The 19,754-nt window shown below is 44.1% G+C and overlaps 1 protein-coding gene across 1 annotated transcript in view; it reads left to right on the forward strand.

The window, feature by feature from the left end:
* LOC147729064 (uncharacterized) overlaps positions 1-19,754 on the forward strand; it is a 274,377-nt gene that overhangs the window by 60,894 nt on the left and 193,729 nt on the right. The window contains exon 9 of the mRNA XM_086959346.1: positions 14,161-14,349. Coding sequence (XP_086815472.1) covers positions 14,161-14,349 — 189 coding nt within the window. The remainder of the gene's footprint in view (positions 1-14,160; positions 14,350-19,754) is intronic.

Genomic DNA, 19,754 nt, shown 5'->3' on the forward strand with positions numbered 1-19,754 from the left:
TTTGCAGCAAAACCACCTCCAAGGGCCCAGAACTGGAATTGGCACCACTTGGCAGGTTAGAACTCCCAGCAGAGGAGTTCTGGGGCTGCAGGTGAAGTCTTTGATGGCCCTGAAAACGGCAGCCTACACAAGCACTTGGAGGTCCTTCACAAGCAGGATGAAGAAAGCAAATTCCAGTCCTTTTCACTGTCCAAGACAGAAGCAGCAGGCCAGCCCAACACAGGAACAAGTAGAGTGGCAGTTCCCATCTACATTTTCTACAGCTCTTCTTCTTGGCAGAATCTGCTTGTAGTCCATAGATGTTTTAAGAATGTGGGGTTACAGCTCCAGTACTTGTACCAGTTTCAGCCTTTGAAGTAGGCACACCTCAAAAGAAAGTGTTTGTAATGTACAAGACCCTGCTTCTCCCTGACCTAGCTCCAGACACACTATAGGGGGCTGGAGATAGTTTTGTGTGAGGACAGACAAAGCCCTATTCAGGTGTCAGTGACAACTCCTCCCACCACTCTAGCTCAGGAAGACATATCAGCCTCGTGATGGGCCATCAGGATATGCACTGCACACCTCAGCTCTCTTTTGTGACTGTCTAGATTGAATGCACAAACAACCCAACTGTCAGTCTAAACCAGACGTGGATTGCACAGGCATGCAGAGGCACAGAACGGTAAAGGAAGAAAAAGCCCACTTTCAAAAAATGGCATTTTAAAACATGCACTTTAAAAAACAACTTTACTAAAAGATGTATTTTTGGTTGGAATCTTTTTATTATAGTTTGAAAGGAAGAAAGCACTTTATATACAAAGCAAGTAAAAGATGTATTTTTAAATTGTAAGTTAGGGGACCTCAAACTCCAAATCTCAATCTCTTCCCAATTGAAAGTTACACTTGTGAGAGGTTGCAAGGCAGCTCCAATGATAACCTATGGGAGAGACAGTCCTGGCAATAGTGAAAAACAAAATTGACAGTACTTCACTATCAGGACATTTAGAACACACCAGTACCTGTCCTACCTTTCATATACACCACATTCTGACTATAGGGCTACCTTGTGTCTACCTTAGGGGTGTCTTACATATAGAAAAAGGGAAGGTTTGGGCCCGGTAAGTGGGTGCCTGTGTCAGTTCGACATGGCAGTTTAAAATTTCACTCACAGACACTGCAGTGGCAGGTCTAGGACATAGTTGCAAGGCTACTAATGTGGGTAGCACAATCAGTGCTGCAGACCCACTAGTGGAATTTAAAATACAAGCCCTGGGCACACACAGTATACATTAATAGGGTCTTACCTGTAAATCAAATTTGCCAATCATGAAGAACCAATCATAATCACAATATACACAGAGAGCACTTTAGCCCTGATCAGCAGTGGTAAGGTGCCCAGAGTTCTAAAACAAGCAAAAACAAAATACAGCACACAGTCAAAAAAAACAGGTGGTCAGAAGCAAAAGAAAAAAAGGGAGGGGGAAAGCACGCCAAAGATGTCAGGTCTAACAAAAAGAAATTATTGTCTAAATCAGATACATGTCGCTTTCATAATCTCTTGATTAGTAGATGTGTTGTGGGCTGCCCTAGACGTAAGAAAGTTGTTTATTGCTCTCATGCCATTTTTGTGCCTGATTAATGTGAAAAAAACTGATGGCATCTAGTCAGACCAAATGGTAGATATATTGCCAAGGTGTCCTTTAAATCTGTCATGTGTGATGGCAAGCAATGTACAAATGTTTGAAGTTAAGTATTGACGTATTCAGTGAGATGTGATGTGAAGGAGTCTTTTCCAAATATATAAGGCGTTTCATGCTGTGAATGTCCAGATTCATGCACTTTGGGAAGTAGGAGGTTGCTGAAGTTGAGCGTATTATGATAACATTCTTTCTCGGTAAGAATGTGACCATTTCTTTCCAAGTTGTAATTGTATTGGTAGGCAGGAAGGATTATATTTCATTTTTAGGATTTGCATTTATCAGGTTATACAATTCTTATTCATTCTATTATTAACACGCCTCTTCCAGAAATGTGTGCCTATTGAAAATGACATTACTGCCCTAATACACCTCCTTATTGATGATTTGTAGGTCTTGTTTTAGATTTTCAAATGTGTTCCTTTCAGTGTCCATTTATTAGGATAGATTTTCATTTGTAGATCCTGTTTTCCTTGTCCAAGGAATATGATCAACCATTGGCAAAGTTGATTAAATGGTGGATTTGTGTTAACATTTTTCACTGTAGGAAGGATAGGGATCTATATCAAATTCCATAGCCATAGTTTTTAATGTCGAGTTTAAAAGTTCTTTCTTAAGAGAGGCGGTGTATGACCCGCCATAAGATCCCGTGCACTTATAGCAGTTTACAGTCTTTCGCTGCTTGGTCTTGAAGGCGAAGAGTTTGAAGAACAATTTCAATTTCAGAGTACATTTAAATATTTTTGTTCTGTGTGTACCATATCCTAGGTATTAGCTGGGCTGAAAGATAAACTGTGTTTGAGACTTTAATGTGTGAGGAAGTTGCCACCCACCCCTTCCCATCCGCTTACCTTGGTTCAGTCCTCTGGAGCTTAACTTAGAACGTTGACAGATGTCTCTGGTTTTCCGGAGAGTTGGATGATCATTAAAGCAGACTTCAAAGCTCCTCCGCAAGCTGTCATTACTACTTCAGAACACAGGCGACGGGTTGCTGCGCCAGGGGCAGCAGTGATCATCTCCCCTTTTTGTTCTCTCTCTACTCGTTTGGGAGGAACAAGGAAGAAAAACAAAATGTACCACCTACTCCAAAAGCAGTTGAAATAACGACAAGTACACTTGCTCAGGAGGAACGGTGGAAGTGTACATCTGTAGCTGATTTCACCTGCGGCGCAAAGTGACGATCACGCTCTCCAGTCAGTCTTCGAGCCTTCCAGAGATAAACAGTACGAGGGGAAGCACCGCTGTCTTCCAGGCGGTTAGAGAAAATTGTTTGTGTGGCATAATGGTTCAGCAGTGGGAATCCTGTGACTCTTCAGCAGCGTAAGCGTATGAGGAGAGATCCACTTGTCTGGTGTGAGCAGATCGATCAGTAGCCAGCCTGTGGTAGAAGCTGTGGTGTGCGCCAGCTGCTGTTCACTAGTGACGGGCGCCCGGTCAAGTGTGTTCGAGGCTGCACCAGTGAAGGGGAGCAGAGCAGGTGTTGTGAGGAGATGAGTTGAGGGGAATCCTCGAGAGCGCCCCCGTCATTGGGAAAAGAGTGGTGCAGCATCCAGCGTTGGGAGCAAGCGTAGTGTGGAGATTAAGTGGCGTCTGCTCATCGACGAACGCTCCTGTCATCTGGAGTGTTCAAAGTGTGGTCAGCATGTGGGAGCAGGCACGCGGGGGAGACTCTTGTTTTTGCCTTCATGCGCTGCTCCTGACTAGTCCCCCTAGGCAGTGTCGTGTGTGGGTGTTGTGACCATCAAATCTAAAGCGAATTAGGTGACGTGAAAGACACCATCCCTCTCCAGCACCTGAACAGTAAAAAAAGCACACACTGCCTGGCAAGGAAATAGATAAATAAATAAAAGCTTGTAGAGGTAACACACAGCCAACCCTCCATCCCACAGACTTTAAGAGGTTAATTCAGAGGCCAGAGTAATCAGGAGAACAACCCTACTCAAGTCTGATGACTTTACATGAAACTGAGACATACAACAGAGAGACCTGTGTTGAGACATAAACTTTGTGTGGGAATCTGAAAGGGTATTGTATCCTCCTATGTCTCCTGGTAGTTTTAATTGGAGCTAACTTGGACTATCTGCGTGGGGTCTGACATTCTGCTCTCGTGATCCACAGTGTTCGCCTCCCCTTCACTCAGTTTTCTGCATAACCCTTGGATTTCTATCACTGCGCTCTGTGTTTTCTACTATACCATGATGGCAGCAGCTAGCATGACCCAACCGCCTCCATTTCTAAATGAAATAGGAGAACCTGAGATTTTCTGGAAAGAGTGGGTCAAACTTTTTGAATCGTACTTAATCGCCATAGGGGGAGCGGTTCACGGCCGTGCGCAAACAGCATATCTTGCTTGACAACCTAGGCATACGATGGCACAAAATCTATGAAACATTACCTGAACCAGAAACCCAAGATGGAGGGGAAGTGGGTGGTTTGGATGAGTTTGAAACCACTATGGCGAAGTTAGAAACACATTTGGGGATAAAATAGATGTAGTTTTGGAGAGGCACAAATTCTTTAGCAGGTCCCAAGGGAAACAAGAATCAGTCACCAACTACATTGCAGCATTGCGTGGTCTCACCCAACTTTGGGAATTTGGCTGACTGTCTGATTAGAGACCAGCTCGTACGGTGCACAAACAATGTACGCATTCAGAAAAAGCTATTAGCTAAGAATCCCTGCCTTCGTGAAGCAGTCAGTATTGCCAAATCAGTGGAACACACTGCCAAATGTATGAAAGAGATGAAGACCACGACGGAAGTGGTAGCCAGTATCCAAGAGGAAGCAGGAGTATGTGAAGTAAATAAAACACAGTATAAGAGTACAGCACACAAAACCCCCGTAAATGAAAGGAATTACAGATGCTACAGGTGTGGCAGCAGTAACACTTTGCAAACAACATTCATTGTCCAGCCAGGGGTGTCACCTGCAAGAAGTGTAACAGGAGAGGACACTTTGCTAGAATATGCAGAGAAGGTGTACCTCATCATGGTGAAGGAGGGGTTTCAGAGGGAACAACAAGCAAAGAAATCAAGTGTGTCTTACCAAGTGAGAGGAAGTTCATTTTCCAACTCAAAGAAGTTACTGGTACGGTAAACGTAATTTACCCCAAATGTGATGTGACTCTAACTGGCAGAATGGTCACCAGGTTTGCTGACTCATGCTCTCCCTTTACTTTGCTGAACTGTAAGGACTACGAAGGCTTTGAGCAACAAGTGAATAATTCCCTGCAGAAACCGGACATCATACCTACAGGCTACAACAAGGAGCTCATACCCCTTTCAGGCATGGAAGAGATGGAAATTGAATTTAAAGGCAGAGTCACTGTAGGCAAAGTATACATTGTGGAAACAGGTTCGAACCTGCTAGGGTGGCAACACCAAAAGGAGTTGGGAATCATCCTTAACCCAAACAAAGAAGAACAGGTACTACTAACCGAACAAGGTTCGCCCAGCACCAGCATATGCGATGAATTTCCAGAACTGTTTGAGGACAAGTTGGGACTCATCTGCGATTACCAACACAGAATAAAACTCAAGGCAAATTCTAAGCCGGTAGTACACAAGATGCGCCCTGTACCACACCAGATGAGAGAACCCTTAGAAAGAGAGCTGACTAGATTGTGCACGATGGGGGTCATACAACCAATAGAAAGTTTAGAATGGTTGCCACCCGTTGTAATCGCAGCCAAAGTTAGCGGAGATGGCATTCGTTTATGAGTGGACTTAAGGAGTCTAAACGAGTCTAAACGAGAAAACGAGTCTAACCCTCAATTTGGGTTGAGAGGTACCCACTCCCCAACATAAATGAGATGCTCAGCACCATGGGGCAAGCCAAATTTTTCAGCGTCATTGATCTGTCAATGGCGTACCATCGAGTGGACTTACACCCAGACTCTACGCCTCTCAACGCGTTCATTACCCTCCAAGGAGCCTTCATGTTCAAGAGCATGCCTTTTGATCTAGCTTCCAAAAGATCATGCACCAGATCCTAAAAGAGGCAGACCAAAGACTATGACCGTACCCTTAGACTTGTATTCAAGAAATAGATGGATGCTGGGTTGACGGTGCAGAAGTCTAAGTGCCAAATAAGAGTAACCTCCGTCGACTGAATATATCTTTCCATTCCGCAAAAAAAATCCCGCATACCATCACTCCACATTTTTAAGTCCGCAAAAACCATTACTCCTCAAGCCATAATTCCGCAAATTTTCACAACGCATATGACTTCACTCCGCATGCAATTATAACGCAAATGCATGTGTGGTGAAGTCATATACTTTGTAAAAGTACTTTATTTATAAAAATATATATATACATATTTATATATAAGTATATATATATATATATATATATATATATATATATATATATATACTTATATATAAATATTTATATATATATTTTTATAAATAAAGTATATATATGTGTGTGTATTATTAATATAGTTCTAAATATAATGTAATTTTAAAGAAATAATGCTTCATTTTATTTAAAAATATATATGTGTGTATATATAATAATGTGTGTGTATTATTAATATAGTTCTAAATATAATGTAATTTTAAAGAAATAATGCTTCATTTTATTTAAAAATATATATGTGTGTATATATATATATATATATATATATATATATACACACATATATATTTTTAAATAAAATGAAGCATTATTTCTTTAAAATTACATTATATTTAGAACTATATTAATAATACACACACATATATATATATATATATATAACACCCTAAAAACGAATTCCACCCTAGTCCCTTTAAATACCCCAGCACCCTTAAACACTAACCCATCCTGACCCTAAAAATACCCCTGTACCCCAAAACCCAAAACAACCCCTGAACCCTAAAAATACCCCTGTACCCCAAAACCCAAACATACCCCTGAACCCTAAAAATACCCCTGTACCCCAAAACCCAAAACAACCCCTAAACCCTAAAAGTAGCCCTGTACCCCAAAACCCCAAACAAACCCTGAACCCTAAAAATACCCCTGTACCCCAAAACCCAAAACAACACCTGAACCCTAAAAATACCCCTGTACCCCAAAACACAAAACAACCCCTGAACCCTAAAAATACCCCTGTACCTTAAAACCCAAAACAACCCCTGAACCCCAAAAATACCCCTGTACCCCAAAACCCAAAACAATCCCTGAACCCTAAAAATACCCCTGTACCCCAAAACCCAAAACAACCCATGAACCCTAAAAATACCCCTGTACCCCAAAACCCCCAAAAAACCCTAAACCCTAAAAATACCCATGTACCCCAAAACCCAAAAAAAACCTGAACCCTAAAAATACCCCTGTACCCCAAAACCCAAAACAATCCCTGAACCCTAAAAATAACCCCGGTACCCCAAAACCCAAAACAACCCCTGAACCCTAAAAATACCCCTGTACCCCAAAACGCAAACCTACCCCTGAACCCTAAAAATACCCCTGTACCCCAAAACCCAAAACAACCCCTAAACCCTAAAAATACCCCTGTACCCCAAAACCCAAAACAACCCCTGAACCCCAAAAATACCCCTGTACCCCAAAACCCAAAACAATCCCTGAACCCTAAAAATACCCCTGTACCCCAAAACCCAAAACAAACCCTGAACCCTAAAAATACCCCTGTACCCCAAAACTCCAAAAAAACCCTGAACCCTAAAAATACCCCTGTACCCCAAAACCCAAAAAACCCTGAACCCTAAAAATAACCCCGGTACCCCAAAACCCAAAACAACCCCTGAACCCTAAAAATACCCCTGTACCCCAAAACGCAAACCTACCCCTGAACCCTAAAAATACCCCTGTACCCCAAAACCCAAAACAACCCCTAAACCCTAAAAATACCCCTGTACCCCAAAACCCCAAACAACCCCTGAACCCTAAAAACACCCCTGTACCCCTTAACCCTTAAGTACCCCTGCACCCCATAACCCAAACCCACCCTTAAAATACCCCTGAACCCAAAAAAAACATATACTTACCTTACAACTTACCTTAAAACATATACTTTTACCAATCATGCTTTTACAATGATTTTCGTCGTAAAAGCATGCGAGATAAAAGCATATAATATATAAAGGCATGCGTTATAAAAAAATGTGGAGTAAAGGTACCTGCGTTATAATTAAGTATGGGCGGAAAATCCGTTCCGCTCGCGGATTTTGCGGATTTTCCGTAAATTCGCAATCTGCGAGATTCGCGAATTTCCCGCAAAATCCGCAAATCCGCGAGCAGCGGATTTTATGGCTTGCTCTCACTGTTTGCGTCTTCCCAGTTCAACTTCGCGCCCGCGAATAAGCGCTAAATTACAGAAATACGATCTTAGCAAAACTGAAACTACTTACCAGGTTCAAAAGTTCAAGCTCATCATTAGTAGCCATTTCCTGTAGTGCTTCCTGAGGGGCCCCTCCAGAGTTCAGTTGCCTACTTGCAACTATTATGTGACCATGCTCTGACCCTCAGAATAGTTACACATATGCCACAAAGGTCCTGAATTACAGCTAAGGGAGACAAGCAGGAGCCAGGCTGGAAGTTCAAATCCAGTGACACATTAATCAGCCCCTAATTCATTATTGTCAGTTGGGGCAGGGCAGGTGTTGTAACTAATTTTGCAACAATGAAAGCACTTAGCAAGTGCAAAAGATCACTAATCAGGAAGCACTAAGGAAGCAGGTGCCAGCTAAAAAAATATTCTGTGACACATTAATCAGCCCCAAATTAATTCAGGTCACTTGAGGCAGGGAAGGTGTGCTTTGCTTTGCCACAATAATGTACACTGGACAACCAGAGGGTGCTGTGATGAAACAGAGGGTGGCATGGGTGGGCCAGAGGGTGGCATGAGTAGTCAGAGAGTGGCAGTGGTGACAGAGGGTGGCAGTGATGAAGAAGAGTGTCCCAAACAGGCTGGACACGTAGAAACAACAAGTTTGCAAAACTTGCGACCCGACAGGTAAGTTCGCGTTTGCGAAATTGTACAAAACCATCGCGAACTGGCAGAAACCCGCGCGAACACACACAAAAAAAAATCCGCACATTCGCGAGAATTCGCGGATTTTGCGGATTGCGAGTTCGCAAATCCTCAAAATTCGCGAACGCGAGATTCGCAAAATTCGCCCATGCATAGTTATAATGGTATGAGGAGTGAAAGTATGCGGAGTAAAAAATGCGGAGTGACGGTATTTTACCCCGTCGACTATCTCCGACACTCCATTTTAGCGCAAGGGTTTAGACCAAAAAACAACCTGCTGGTGGCTTTCAAGGATGCTCCCTACCCTCAGAATAAGGACAAACTCAAGTCAATCCTGGGCCTGATGGAGTACATGGCCAAGTTTCTCAAAGATTTTGCGTCAAAGTGTAATCCCTTACAAGAGCTGATCCAAAGAGACAAGGACTTTGAATGGCTTGACCATCACAAGCACATCGTAGATGCATTGAAAGAGGAAATATTGCAGTCACCAGCTTTGGGAACCTTTGACCCAGCAAACAATAAACCCTCACCACTGATGCATCGAAAAAGGGGTTAGGGGCTACCTTGTCTCAAAGAGATGGTAAGGAAGAAAAGATAATTGCATTTGCTTCCAGGTGCCTCTCCAATGCGGAGACCAACTATTCCGTGATAGAAAAGGAGGCACTTGCAGTATATTGGGCAGTAAAACATTTCAAATTCTTCTGGGGGAAATAAACTTTACCATCCGTACAGACCATAAGCCCCTTACCTTCATTTTTAGAGTGAGAGGCTCAACAAATTGCACTCCCAGGATAGGGAAATGGGTTGAAGAATTTCAACTTCAGATTGGAGTATGTTCCTGCGGAGGAGAACAAAATTGCTGATTACCTGTCAAGAGCACCTTTAGAAAATGAACAAGTTGAAGAAATGTTGGATAGCCCAATCATGGCGGTTGACGAGCCAGCACTGATGGGGGAAGAATGGGAGAAAGGAGAAGAAGAAGATAAAGATATGCGGAAACTCAAAGAGTACATGGTCGAAGGATGGCCAAGGAATGCAGCGAACTTGAGGAAAATCTCTGAGACTTTTGGGAACTCTGAGACTTTTGGGAAGTGCGTTATGAGTTACACATCATAAAGTACAGAGTCTACCGCAGGAACAGGATAGTTCCACCCGCCAACCTCAGGAACAGAATTGTGGAACTAGCACATGAAGGACACTTAGGATGCAGCCTAACCAAACATAGAGTGAAAGAGGAGTTCTGGTTCCCCAGAATGGATGCTGTGGTGGAGCTGTTAATACAGGACTGCATTAGCTGTGCTAGGAGCGACAAAAGCCAAGCAATAAGGAAAACACCTCTATCCCGCAGTTGAAGTACCCATTAGGCCATGGAGTAAGCTGTATGTTAGAAAGGTGATCTCAGGGGAGGGGGGAGGCAGAGTCTATCTGGCCGACCACCCCGAGGCCCACCCCTCCTATGAGACTGGCCGAGCTCTGCCGAGAGACCTCCGGGAGAGGTTCCTCTCCTAAGATCGTACAGGCGATTAATCACACTACTACAGATGGACACCACACAAGGATAGATTCTTAACGTCTTTATCAGTAATCAGGTAAGTACCTCGGTAGAATATGTACAAGAGGGATCGAGGGGTCCTTAAAGCCTTAGTAACGGAGGGAAGGGGGTAGCGGGACAGTCTTGGTACCAGCCTGGTACAGGGATACCCTGCGCTCAGCTCTCAATCCTCGAGCTGGGGGGTTCCTCGGAGTTGGGCCGCGGCAGCGCCGGCAGGCTTCGTAGGTGGTCTCAGCGAGGTCGGGCCGCGGCAGCGCCAGCAGGCTTTGTAGGTGGTCTCAGCGAGGTCGGGCCGCGGCAGCGCCAGCAGGGCTCCGAGGATCGGTTCAGCGAGATCGGGCCGCGGCAGCGCCAGCGCCAGCTGGGCTCCGAAGATGGTTTCAGTGAGGTCGAGCCGCGGCAGCGCCAGCAGGGCTCCGAAGATGGATCCAGGGGTTGAAGTAGGTGAATTCGTCTCAGGGTCTCTCGACTCTAGGATACAACTGCCGTCCCATTCCAGAGCTGCCCGAGTTATAGGTCTGGAGTCCTTTGATGTCCGGACCCTCACGCCTGGGGGTCAGAGGGGACGGGAGGAGAGGGTCCAGACACCCAGCAGGGGGGTGGAGCCAGCACCCAGGGAGGACGGAGGGCCATCAAAACCAGGCGTCTGAGGACGGCTGGAGGGCCATCGAAACTCCCTTCTTCCTTGATCGGACAAGTGGCCACTTTACCACCTGGTCGGATCCTGGTGCCTCGATGTCAGGGTTTGGCTGGGGCCGCGGCTGAGGTCGGGCCGAGGCCACGGGGCCTGGACATGGAAGGCCCAAGATGGAGTCGGGCCGGAGAGGGTGGTCCGGGACAAGGGTCGGACCCGTAGCATGGGGCGAGTAGGGGTCGCCATGTTCTGGAGGGGGAGAGCCGGTGGTTGCCAGGGGTGGCGGCTCTCGTGACGGTTGGTGGGGGTAGCTTCAGGCCGGAGGACAGGGGATGATGTCGTCCGGGGCTCGCCATGCGGGAGGAGTGGGACCACGCCACGAGGCCGTGTCCAACACTGGCCCTGGACATCATCGGGCCCATGGACAATATGGGTGTCCATACAGGTTTGTCCATCACATCAACACGAGTGATGTACTTGAATTTATTAAAGACATGTTTGCAAAAGAAGGCATGCCATCTAAGCTGGTCACGGACAACGGAGTGCAGTTCACTTCGCAGCTTATGATCGACTTCCTTGCCAAGATGAACATCAAGCATGAGAAGACAGCCTTGTATTGCCCCAAGGCTAATGGCCTGGTAGAGAGAGCAAACAGACTCCTCAAAGAACACATTCGGTTAGCCTCCGCCAATGGGTGGGCAATACAATCACCCCTGCGGGACTGCCTGTGGTCATACCACACCTCCCCTAATCTCATAACTGGTATTTCTCCTATTGTATCCCTCAGGAGGAGAGAACTCTGCACTAAACTCAAGCCCAGTTGGTTGGAGGGTGGGAAGGCGGCCAACACTAATCTGGTAGAAGCTAGCGAGAAGGTCAAACTACACCAGGAAAAGTACAAGGGTTGGTATGACAAAAAAAAACTGAGTCAAAGCCCCGGGGTGGAGAGTAGGAGATATGGTGCAGGTGAGGAGGAATGTAAAAGGGGCACGCAACGTGAGCAAGTTTTACCCTCCTTGTCACATAGCCAAAACATTCAGGAATGTAGTCCTTCTCAAAAATGGACAGTATTGGAGCTGTGACAAAGTTACAAAATGTTGTACAATAGTACAGCAAAGGTAGTGGTGGTTCAGACTGTCGCACTTCAATCCTAAAATTAGATTTTTATTGTAACTGGTTGTATCCGTACAAATTATTTTCTGTATGGTGATGGTGCCCCTCAAGGTAACAGTGACATCCCACTACCACAGATGTCAACTTCAACTAAAATCCCAAAAGAGATCAGTTGTAAGAAGCTAGTTTGAAAGTTATTGTACCTCAGCACTCAAATACTCATTTTACATAGAAGCAAGTGCTTCTAAGGGAGATAGTTCCCCGTCCTGACCTTCTTAGGGAGTCACGACTTTCAATGGTTTAAATAAACATCCAATATTTAACTGTATAAAGAGAGCATCCAAAACCTGAGATATATTTGCTGTTTTAATGACATGTTTTGCACAATTATTGTCTGTATAGTCTCATATTAGTGATACATGTTACAAAACTCGTTGTTAGGGGTTTTTCTGTACGTATATCCCAAAGAAAATACAACAGACAGCCAACACGTGTTTCGATACTGGAACGTAACTTCCTCAAGGCTTTTATATTTCGTATTTTGGAAGCATCATATGCAGCTTAGAAGTTTCTCAAAAAGGAATGAATTGATGAGCCTTGATTAAGAGGATGAATTGCCTCCCAATCTTATAAATCAACTTGCTGTTCCTCCAAACGTCACAGAAGTGTGATCCTTTTTTCAACAGTTTTGCTCATCTATGTGGAATATATTTGTCCACAGCCAGTTTGTAAAAAGTTCAAAAGAGAATTCAGGTAGACCTATGTATAAAAATCTGAAAAGGCGACGGCATATAAGAAATATATCCCCAGTGTAAAGGTTCCTGTCGGTTCTATGTGCAAATCCAAACGCAGATTATCAAAAGTAGTGTCTCAATAGATGTATTTTTCAACGATAAGGTGGGAACTCTGATATGCTCCTAAGCAAAGTCGATAAAGAGTCTTGAACAGTAAAAAAGAGAGCTATGATATGCTCTTGAAGAACCGCCGCGCATCACTGAGATCTGGGTTGTTTGAAGGAAGTGTAATCGGACAGATTACACTTCTATTGAGACACTACTTTTGACAATCTGCATTTGGATTTGCACATAGGACCAACAGGAACCTTTACACTGGGTACTGCGTCATGGGACCAGTTTCGGGGAACACCCATCATCAGCCAGGCTAGCTAGAATCCAGTGGCAAAGTGAGCAAGGGACCCATGTCTGGGCATACTCTGTCAAACTTAGGGAGAACAAAGCAAACACAAGGAGATGATTGACGGAGCGCTGAAACTTTTCAGACACTCACCCCAAGAACAATGATGGATTTAACCCAGAGCTGCGACTGAGGGTGAGTGTATGAAAAGTTTCAGCGTTCCATCCATCATCTCCTTGTGTGTTATTTGTTCGCCCTAATTTGGCAGGGTGCATAATTACTTCAAGTAACCCAAGACCCTTCTGAATTTTTTATTGTCATTGCAACCATCACATGATAGTCATCCCCAACCCCCACCACACCATCCCAAACAACCTGGTACAATACGTTCTGTAGAGGATATATTGAACTTGGGCTATTTGTGTAATACATAATAAGTCTGGCTAATTTTCCAATGTCTAACGTATGAATGTATTTTTTCCTGTATTCCTTATTCTATTACTCAGACCTTGTTTTTCTTTTACACCCACTTTAAGAAGGACATGCTGTGTGTCTCACCTGTTCCTCTCAAAAATTGGAACAATTCTTTTTCTCGTCCTCAAAAATATTATTTCAATCTGTTGTTCTAGATTTATCATTCTTTGTGTTAGAGCCGGGTGAATGTAGGGTTTCTTGTCTTGGACTGTGATGTCTGCTTTTCTTCCTATTTCTTCACTGTTCCTGTGCTGTTTTTGGCCATACAGGTATAAAGACCATTTGTGATGTGGCTGTTCACTGCCAAGTGCTTTGTTTTATCTCAGTATTTTTTTGTGATACTTCAAACCTGTCCAAAATTTCTGACAGTCACACACAAAATTTTTGAAAAGTGCCTTAGTGCTTGTGCAAAGACAACACCTTGGCAATGGGACCTCCAAGGTGGGCAGACCCACTCAGGTATGGCAAGGAATGCTATTGATCATCACTATCACAACTATCACACCATTATAATGTTCCTTTAGTGCCCCAGTGCTTGAACTCTAATCTACATGTATTTACTTGCTGTGCCTGGGGTTTTATCCATCCAGGAGAAGGTGGAGCTACATAAGCGGTCGGAAGAGCTGGCCCTGGAGCTTGAGCGGGCCAAGAGGGGCCGGGAAGGTTTCAATGATCAAGTTTCAGATCTCCATGTAGAACTCGTTGGTGCCAAAGCCCAGGCGAACCGCCAGGACCAGGAGAAGATCCAGATGAAGGAAGAGCTGGTGATGTATAAGCAGGTAGCCCATTATCTCATGTTAGAGCTGCTCACCTCAGTACCCATCAATAGTTGTGGCAACAATAACAAAACATAGACATTGTTATGTACACATCTACAGGTTGAGTCCATAGATAAATGAAGTAAACGTTTCAGTTACTAATTAGTCCTGGTTATAGCCATTTAGTTGTCCAGTAAGGGCAGTCTTAGAGTCGTGGTACACATGAAGGATGAATCAAAGGGGGCAAACATGATTGTTAAAACCACTATAAGGAGAGTTGTTGGTCTGCAACACAGACTTATAACAAGATCTAGCAGGATAGGCCATGGTACAAAATGTTAATGAGCCTCCCAAACACAAGCGTGCTGTATATCATAGATCCATGCAGTGCGCATTGTCAGTAGACACTGAGGGGAAGATCCATATCTGGAGAATACAGGTGATAAATCAGCTGTCTGTGTCAGATCCTGATGTAATCACTAGATGACAAAGACTTGCACAGTTGTTTGGTGAGTCCACTGTGTCCAGGCTCATTCTTCAAGCATGTATGACCATACAAGTGTTATACTAGTTTGGCCCAAAGCTTATTGCTGCAAGCAATAATTTATTAGTAGTTATTCAAGATGCTGGGCACAGATTTTACATGCTCTGGCAACATGTGACCATTCAGGATGCATGTTAAAATTGTCAATCAATTTCAAAAAGCTTTATTCGATCATTTAAAAAAAAACAATCATAAAAGCACACAAGAAGATATATCATATTACATAACAACTATAAAATTTAAAGCTAAAAAATTCATTACAATCACAAGGAAAGGAGAGGTATCAAGTGGACAATAGCAGCTAATTTTACAAAAAATGATACATTCACAGTTGGGTTGTAAAGTCCAGTTTCAGAATAAAAGTCGCTGTAAAAAAACACCATCCAGTACATCAAGTGCAAATAAAAACCTCATGGAAGTTTTTACAGTGGACACAGAGTATTTTTTTAAAAGCGGTTTAAGGTAGGCAATACGGGGATGCAGATACAAAGGACAAATAAGCAAAAAGTGCACAGTGCTCTGCTTCGAAGTCTCGTCACATGGACAGGGAATTGACGTATGCTTTTTTGTCAGGGGGAAAGCCACCAGATTATGAACAATACCTAATCTTAGTCTGGTAAGGACAAACTGGTGAGATTGCTTAGTGACCACTTTTAAATACTTCGAAAAGCCATATCATGTCAGGTTATTAGAATAATAAAATTGGTGTGTTACAAACAGGCAGCTGGCTTCACTACGCAATTTTGCTTTAACCCCCAGATAAACATGTTTAACCTCCTGTTTTGAAATATCAGTGGCGCAAGCTGTGTCCGCAAAAACATCCATATCAAACAACTCTCTATATGATGTAATAACATTTTTAAGCCATGGGATCAGACTATATTTATCCAGGCGGAGGCAAACATTAATGATTCTCCTAGTGAAACCAGTTTCATCCTTGGCCCAGATAGATCTCCAGGCCAATAATGGTCTCAATCCTATTAGATCAGTCAAAAATTCCAACCCAACTTCTTGATGGACCAGCTCATTAGAGGCTGAGGTTGGGAGACAGAGAAGCCTCTTTAAAAAGTCATTTTCCGCCACTTGCAAATCCCCATGGCGACAGTGTCCCCAGACACCCGAACCATAGAGTGCCACTGGAGCACATCTATGTCGGTATACATACAACATGTCATAAATACGACGGCTTCCTATTTTAGAGGCAAATTTAAAAACACCAGAAGCACCCTTGCCCATCTTAGCCTTAATATTAAGTATCTCCTGTGCCCACGTGCCATTACTACTAAAAGCAATGCCTAAGTAACAGAATTTGTCCACCACTTCGATTTTTTGATCCTCAAACTGGAATGATCTTAACTTCTTTACCTTCTTCCCACAAGCCATGATAAACGTTTTCGAGTTGTTAATTTTTAATTTCCTCCCCTTGATAAAATCAAAAAAACTGTCCATTAATCTCTGCAGACCAACCGGTGTTCTAGATAATAGGACTGTATCGTCTGCGTAAAGCAGTACGGGGATAGCTTGGCCCTCAACACGCGGTGCATCAGCATTAACCAATTTCAGCTCGGAATCCATGGCATTAATAAAAAGGGAAAAAAGAAGTGGGGCAAGGACACAGCCTTGCCTAATACCTGATTTGACCTTGATGTTATTGGTACATTCCCCCGCTTGGCCAAATCGAATCTGGGCCGACAACTTACTGTACAATCTAGCCAAAAAATAAATAATTGCAGCAGGGGCGCCCAGATCTAATAGTGTGGTCCACAATAGAGCATGGTCCACCAGATCGAATGCACTGATAAGTTCCGCGAAACAGAGGAATAGCGAGCCTTGCTTGGCGCGGGTGTATTTACCAATAATTAGATCTAAATTAATACACTGCTCAATGGTACCGAGGCCCTTGCGGAACCCGAATTGGGAATCTGCAAGGATACCATTGGCCTCTGCCCACTCCTCCAATCGCAACAAGAGCACCCTGCTCATTATTTTCAGAGATGAGTCTAGAAGGGAGATAGGGCCATAGTTCTTAGCCTCGCCTCTATCTCCCTTCTTGTAAATTGGTACAATTATGGACTCGCCTCAAGTTGATGGTGTGCATTCCTTTACCGCTGCATTGAAGACTTGGGTCAAATGAGGGCCCCATAACAGTACATCAGCTTTATACAGGTCGACCGGCACCCTGTCAGGTCCAGGGGCCTTCCCTCCCTTGCTATTCCGGATAGCATTATCTATCTCTAATGTTGTAATATATAGTGGTACATTTTGGCCAGGGCCTACAGCCCTAGAACATATGGAATCTACCCCGCCCGGGTTAAAAATACCAGTGAAGTACAGAACCCAGCTTTCCTCACTGACCTGGGCAGATAATACAGGGAATTCCTCTTTCTGAAGGAAGGGGCTATTTACAGTATTCCAGAAAAGCTTACTGTCCCGGAGCTCTGCCGCTTTCGAGAGATTGTCCCAAGCTTCCTCCCTTAACTCTTGCTTCCTGCGTTTCAGATGGTTTTTATAGGTTGCCCTAAGAGATTTAACAACTTCCCTATCACTAGGGTAGCTTGAGAGGGCTTTCTTTAATTGTCTTAAGGACTTCGTGCAGGTCCCGTCGAACCAGCCTACAGTCACCCTAGTACTACTGGCCTCGGTGATAGTTAAAGTCCTTTTAATTATTTCATTTAGTTTCTCAAAATCGGCAAGAATACATGAAGCGCCTGTATTAACATCTAGGCAGCGCTGCAACTCCTGGAGACTAGCTGCCACGATTTTAATCAGCAACTTCTCTGAGTTATCCCCGCACCATTTAATCCTGATGCCATTCTGTCTACAGGGAATTATTTTGGCCACAGTCCTTCGAGCGGCTTGAGCCTTCCTCCCCCAAATTGACGTAAACATAGTAATGCCATTATGGTCACTAAGAGCCAAATCGACAATTTCCGGGATAGCACAGAGAAAGCTGATGTTTACAGAGACCAACAGATAGTCAATGACAGAAGCTGCATTCATCCCTACAAAGGTAGGAACAGGGTTACCCTCACTATCATTTGTCGGCTGATGAATGAACAAATCTAGTTTGAGCATAAGTGTATTAAGAGACTCTCCATATGGGGTATGAACAAAGTGGGCCCGCTCCTCCCCTCTTGCCCCATCAAAACCGCAAACATTCATAAAAGAGAAGGGGCACATAAATATATTGAAATCCCCCCCGACCCCCCCCCCCCCCCCCCCGCCCCCCCAATGATATCAAAGGGGACATGGTTGGCCCTGCAAATTTTATCAACTGCAGTCTTGAGTTCATTAACTACTGAGGAGCTAGAGGAGTCAAACACATTATTATAGTTGTTAATTAGCACGATGTTTCGACCCTCACTTTGCTGCAACCAGAGTACTTGTGAATGGAATCCAATGGTGGTATGGGATTTAACTCGAACCGGAAAGTTCACAGACAGTAAAATCACCAGCCCACCTTTGGCCCTGCCCATGGTTGATTCCTGCGCCAAACAATTATAAGACACATATCCATCAAAATGTATCTCTACCGTAGACCACGTCTCTTGGAGGCAGAGTATGTCGTAATTAATAACAGACTCCCTCCAACCAAGAGTCTCTTCCTTTTTTCACCAACCAGCAATATTCCAGCTCACTAGTTTATACCCAGTACCATGATGGCTATCCTCTACTCCTATAGGCTCCCCAGGGGACATAAAAGGGGGTACATTTTGTGATTGGGCCTCTGAACTATAGGATCGTTTATCACAGCTTGTCCTTGATTGGACTATTGACGTTAGTGAATGCTCCACAAGGTCATCACACAAGGGGGTAATAGAGGCCAACTGGTAATTTATCCCCGGTTGAACTACAGCAGTTGGCAGATCCTCCACAGGGTCATACTCTGATAGGTCAATACTACCCTCCAGTACTTCTTTATTCAAATCAGGGGTTCCTCCCATGGATGACAACTGGGCAACAGGAGGTAGTCAGTCTACTGCATCGAGACAACTAAAACGATTATAATTGCAAAAGGGAACGCGGGTTGGCATAGGGGCTGTTCTGCCATCAAATCTTCTGTTTCTTCCCCTACGGTCAACCATTGTCCAATCATTCGTGCCTCTTCCGTAGGCCATGCAGTTAGAGGGGAAAACGAAGGACAATGGCAGAGTCTGGATGGTGGAGGCAAATGACCTATTAAAACCAGCACAAATGTGGGAGACAGTTCGGGGGTCTCTAAAATTAAATGTTATGCAGTCCCCATTTATAGTCTTAGCTGTCTTACCCAACCAGGGCAACCTTCTTACCATTATAATTTCACTAGATAAGTGAGCCGGCAAGGGTCTATTCCAGTTTAACCATCTAACAACCTTGTTTTTTAGTGAGATAAAAGATTCTCCTTTCCCCTCTTCTAGAGCAGGAGCGCCCACCAAAACCACCATAAAACGGTTAGCTTCGGGTGGGAGGTCTGGTAATCAGGGTCTTTTAACTCTACATTCTTTTACTAACGCTGGCGGTGCAAGATTACAGTCATCAGCATTCCCCTGGTTAACACTACCACTGGACAAGGGTGCAGGAGTCTGCTTAAGGGGTCCCTGCTGTACAGGATTAGAGCCTGGTAAGCCAGGCGGTCTATTATTGGAAATGGGAGCTCCACCATCTACAGAAGATATTGTCCCCCCAGTCTGGCATGCAGGGATTAAGCCTACGCCCGGCTTGTTGGCCATACTTGAGTTTGCTAATAAAGCAGATGTAACTTTCTCAATATTTGCCAATCTAAGTTCAATTTGTTCCATTTTAGCTTCTAAGGGGAATAAAATAGATTTAAATACCACCCTCAGGCTTTCAATTGACAAGTCGTTGCCGGGCTGGGTCAGCGAATGGGTAACAGAGGGGGCAT

This window comes from Lissotriton vulgaris, chromosome 2_2, assembly GCF_964263255.1.
Source record: "Lissotriton vulgaris chromosome 2_2, aLisVul1.2, whole genome shotgun sequence".
Classification (NCBI taxonomy): Eukaryota; Metazoa; Chordata; class Amphibia; order Caudata; family Salamandridae; genus Lissotriton; species Lissotriton vulgaris.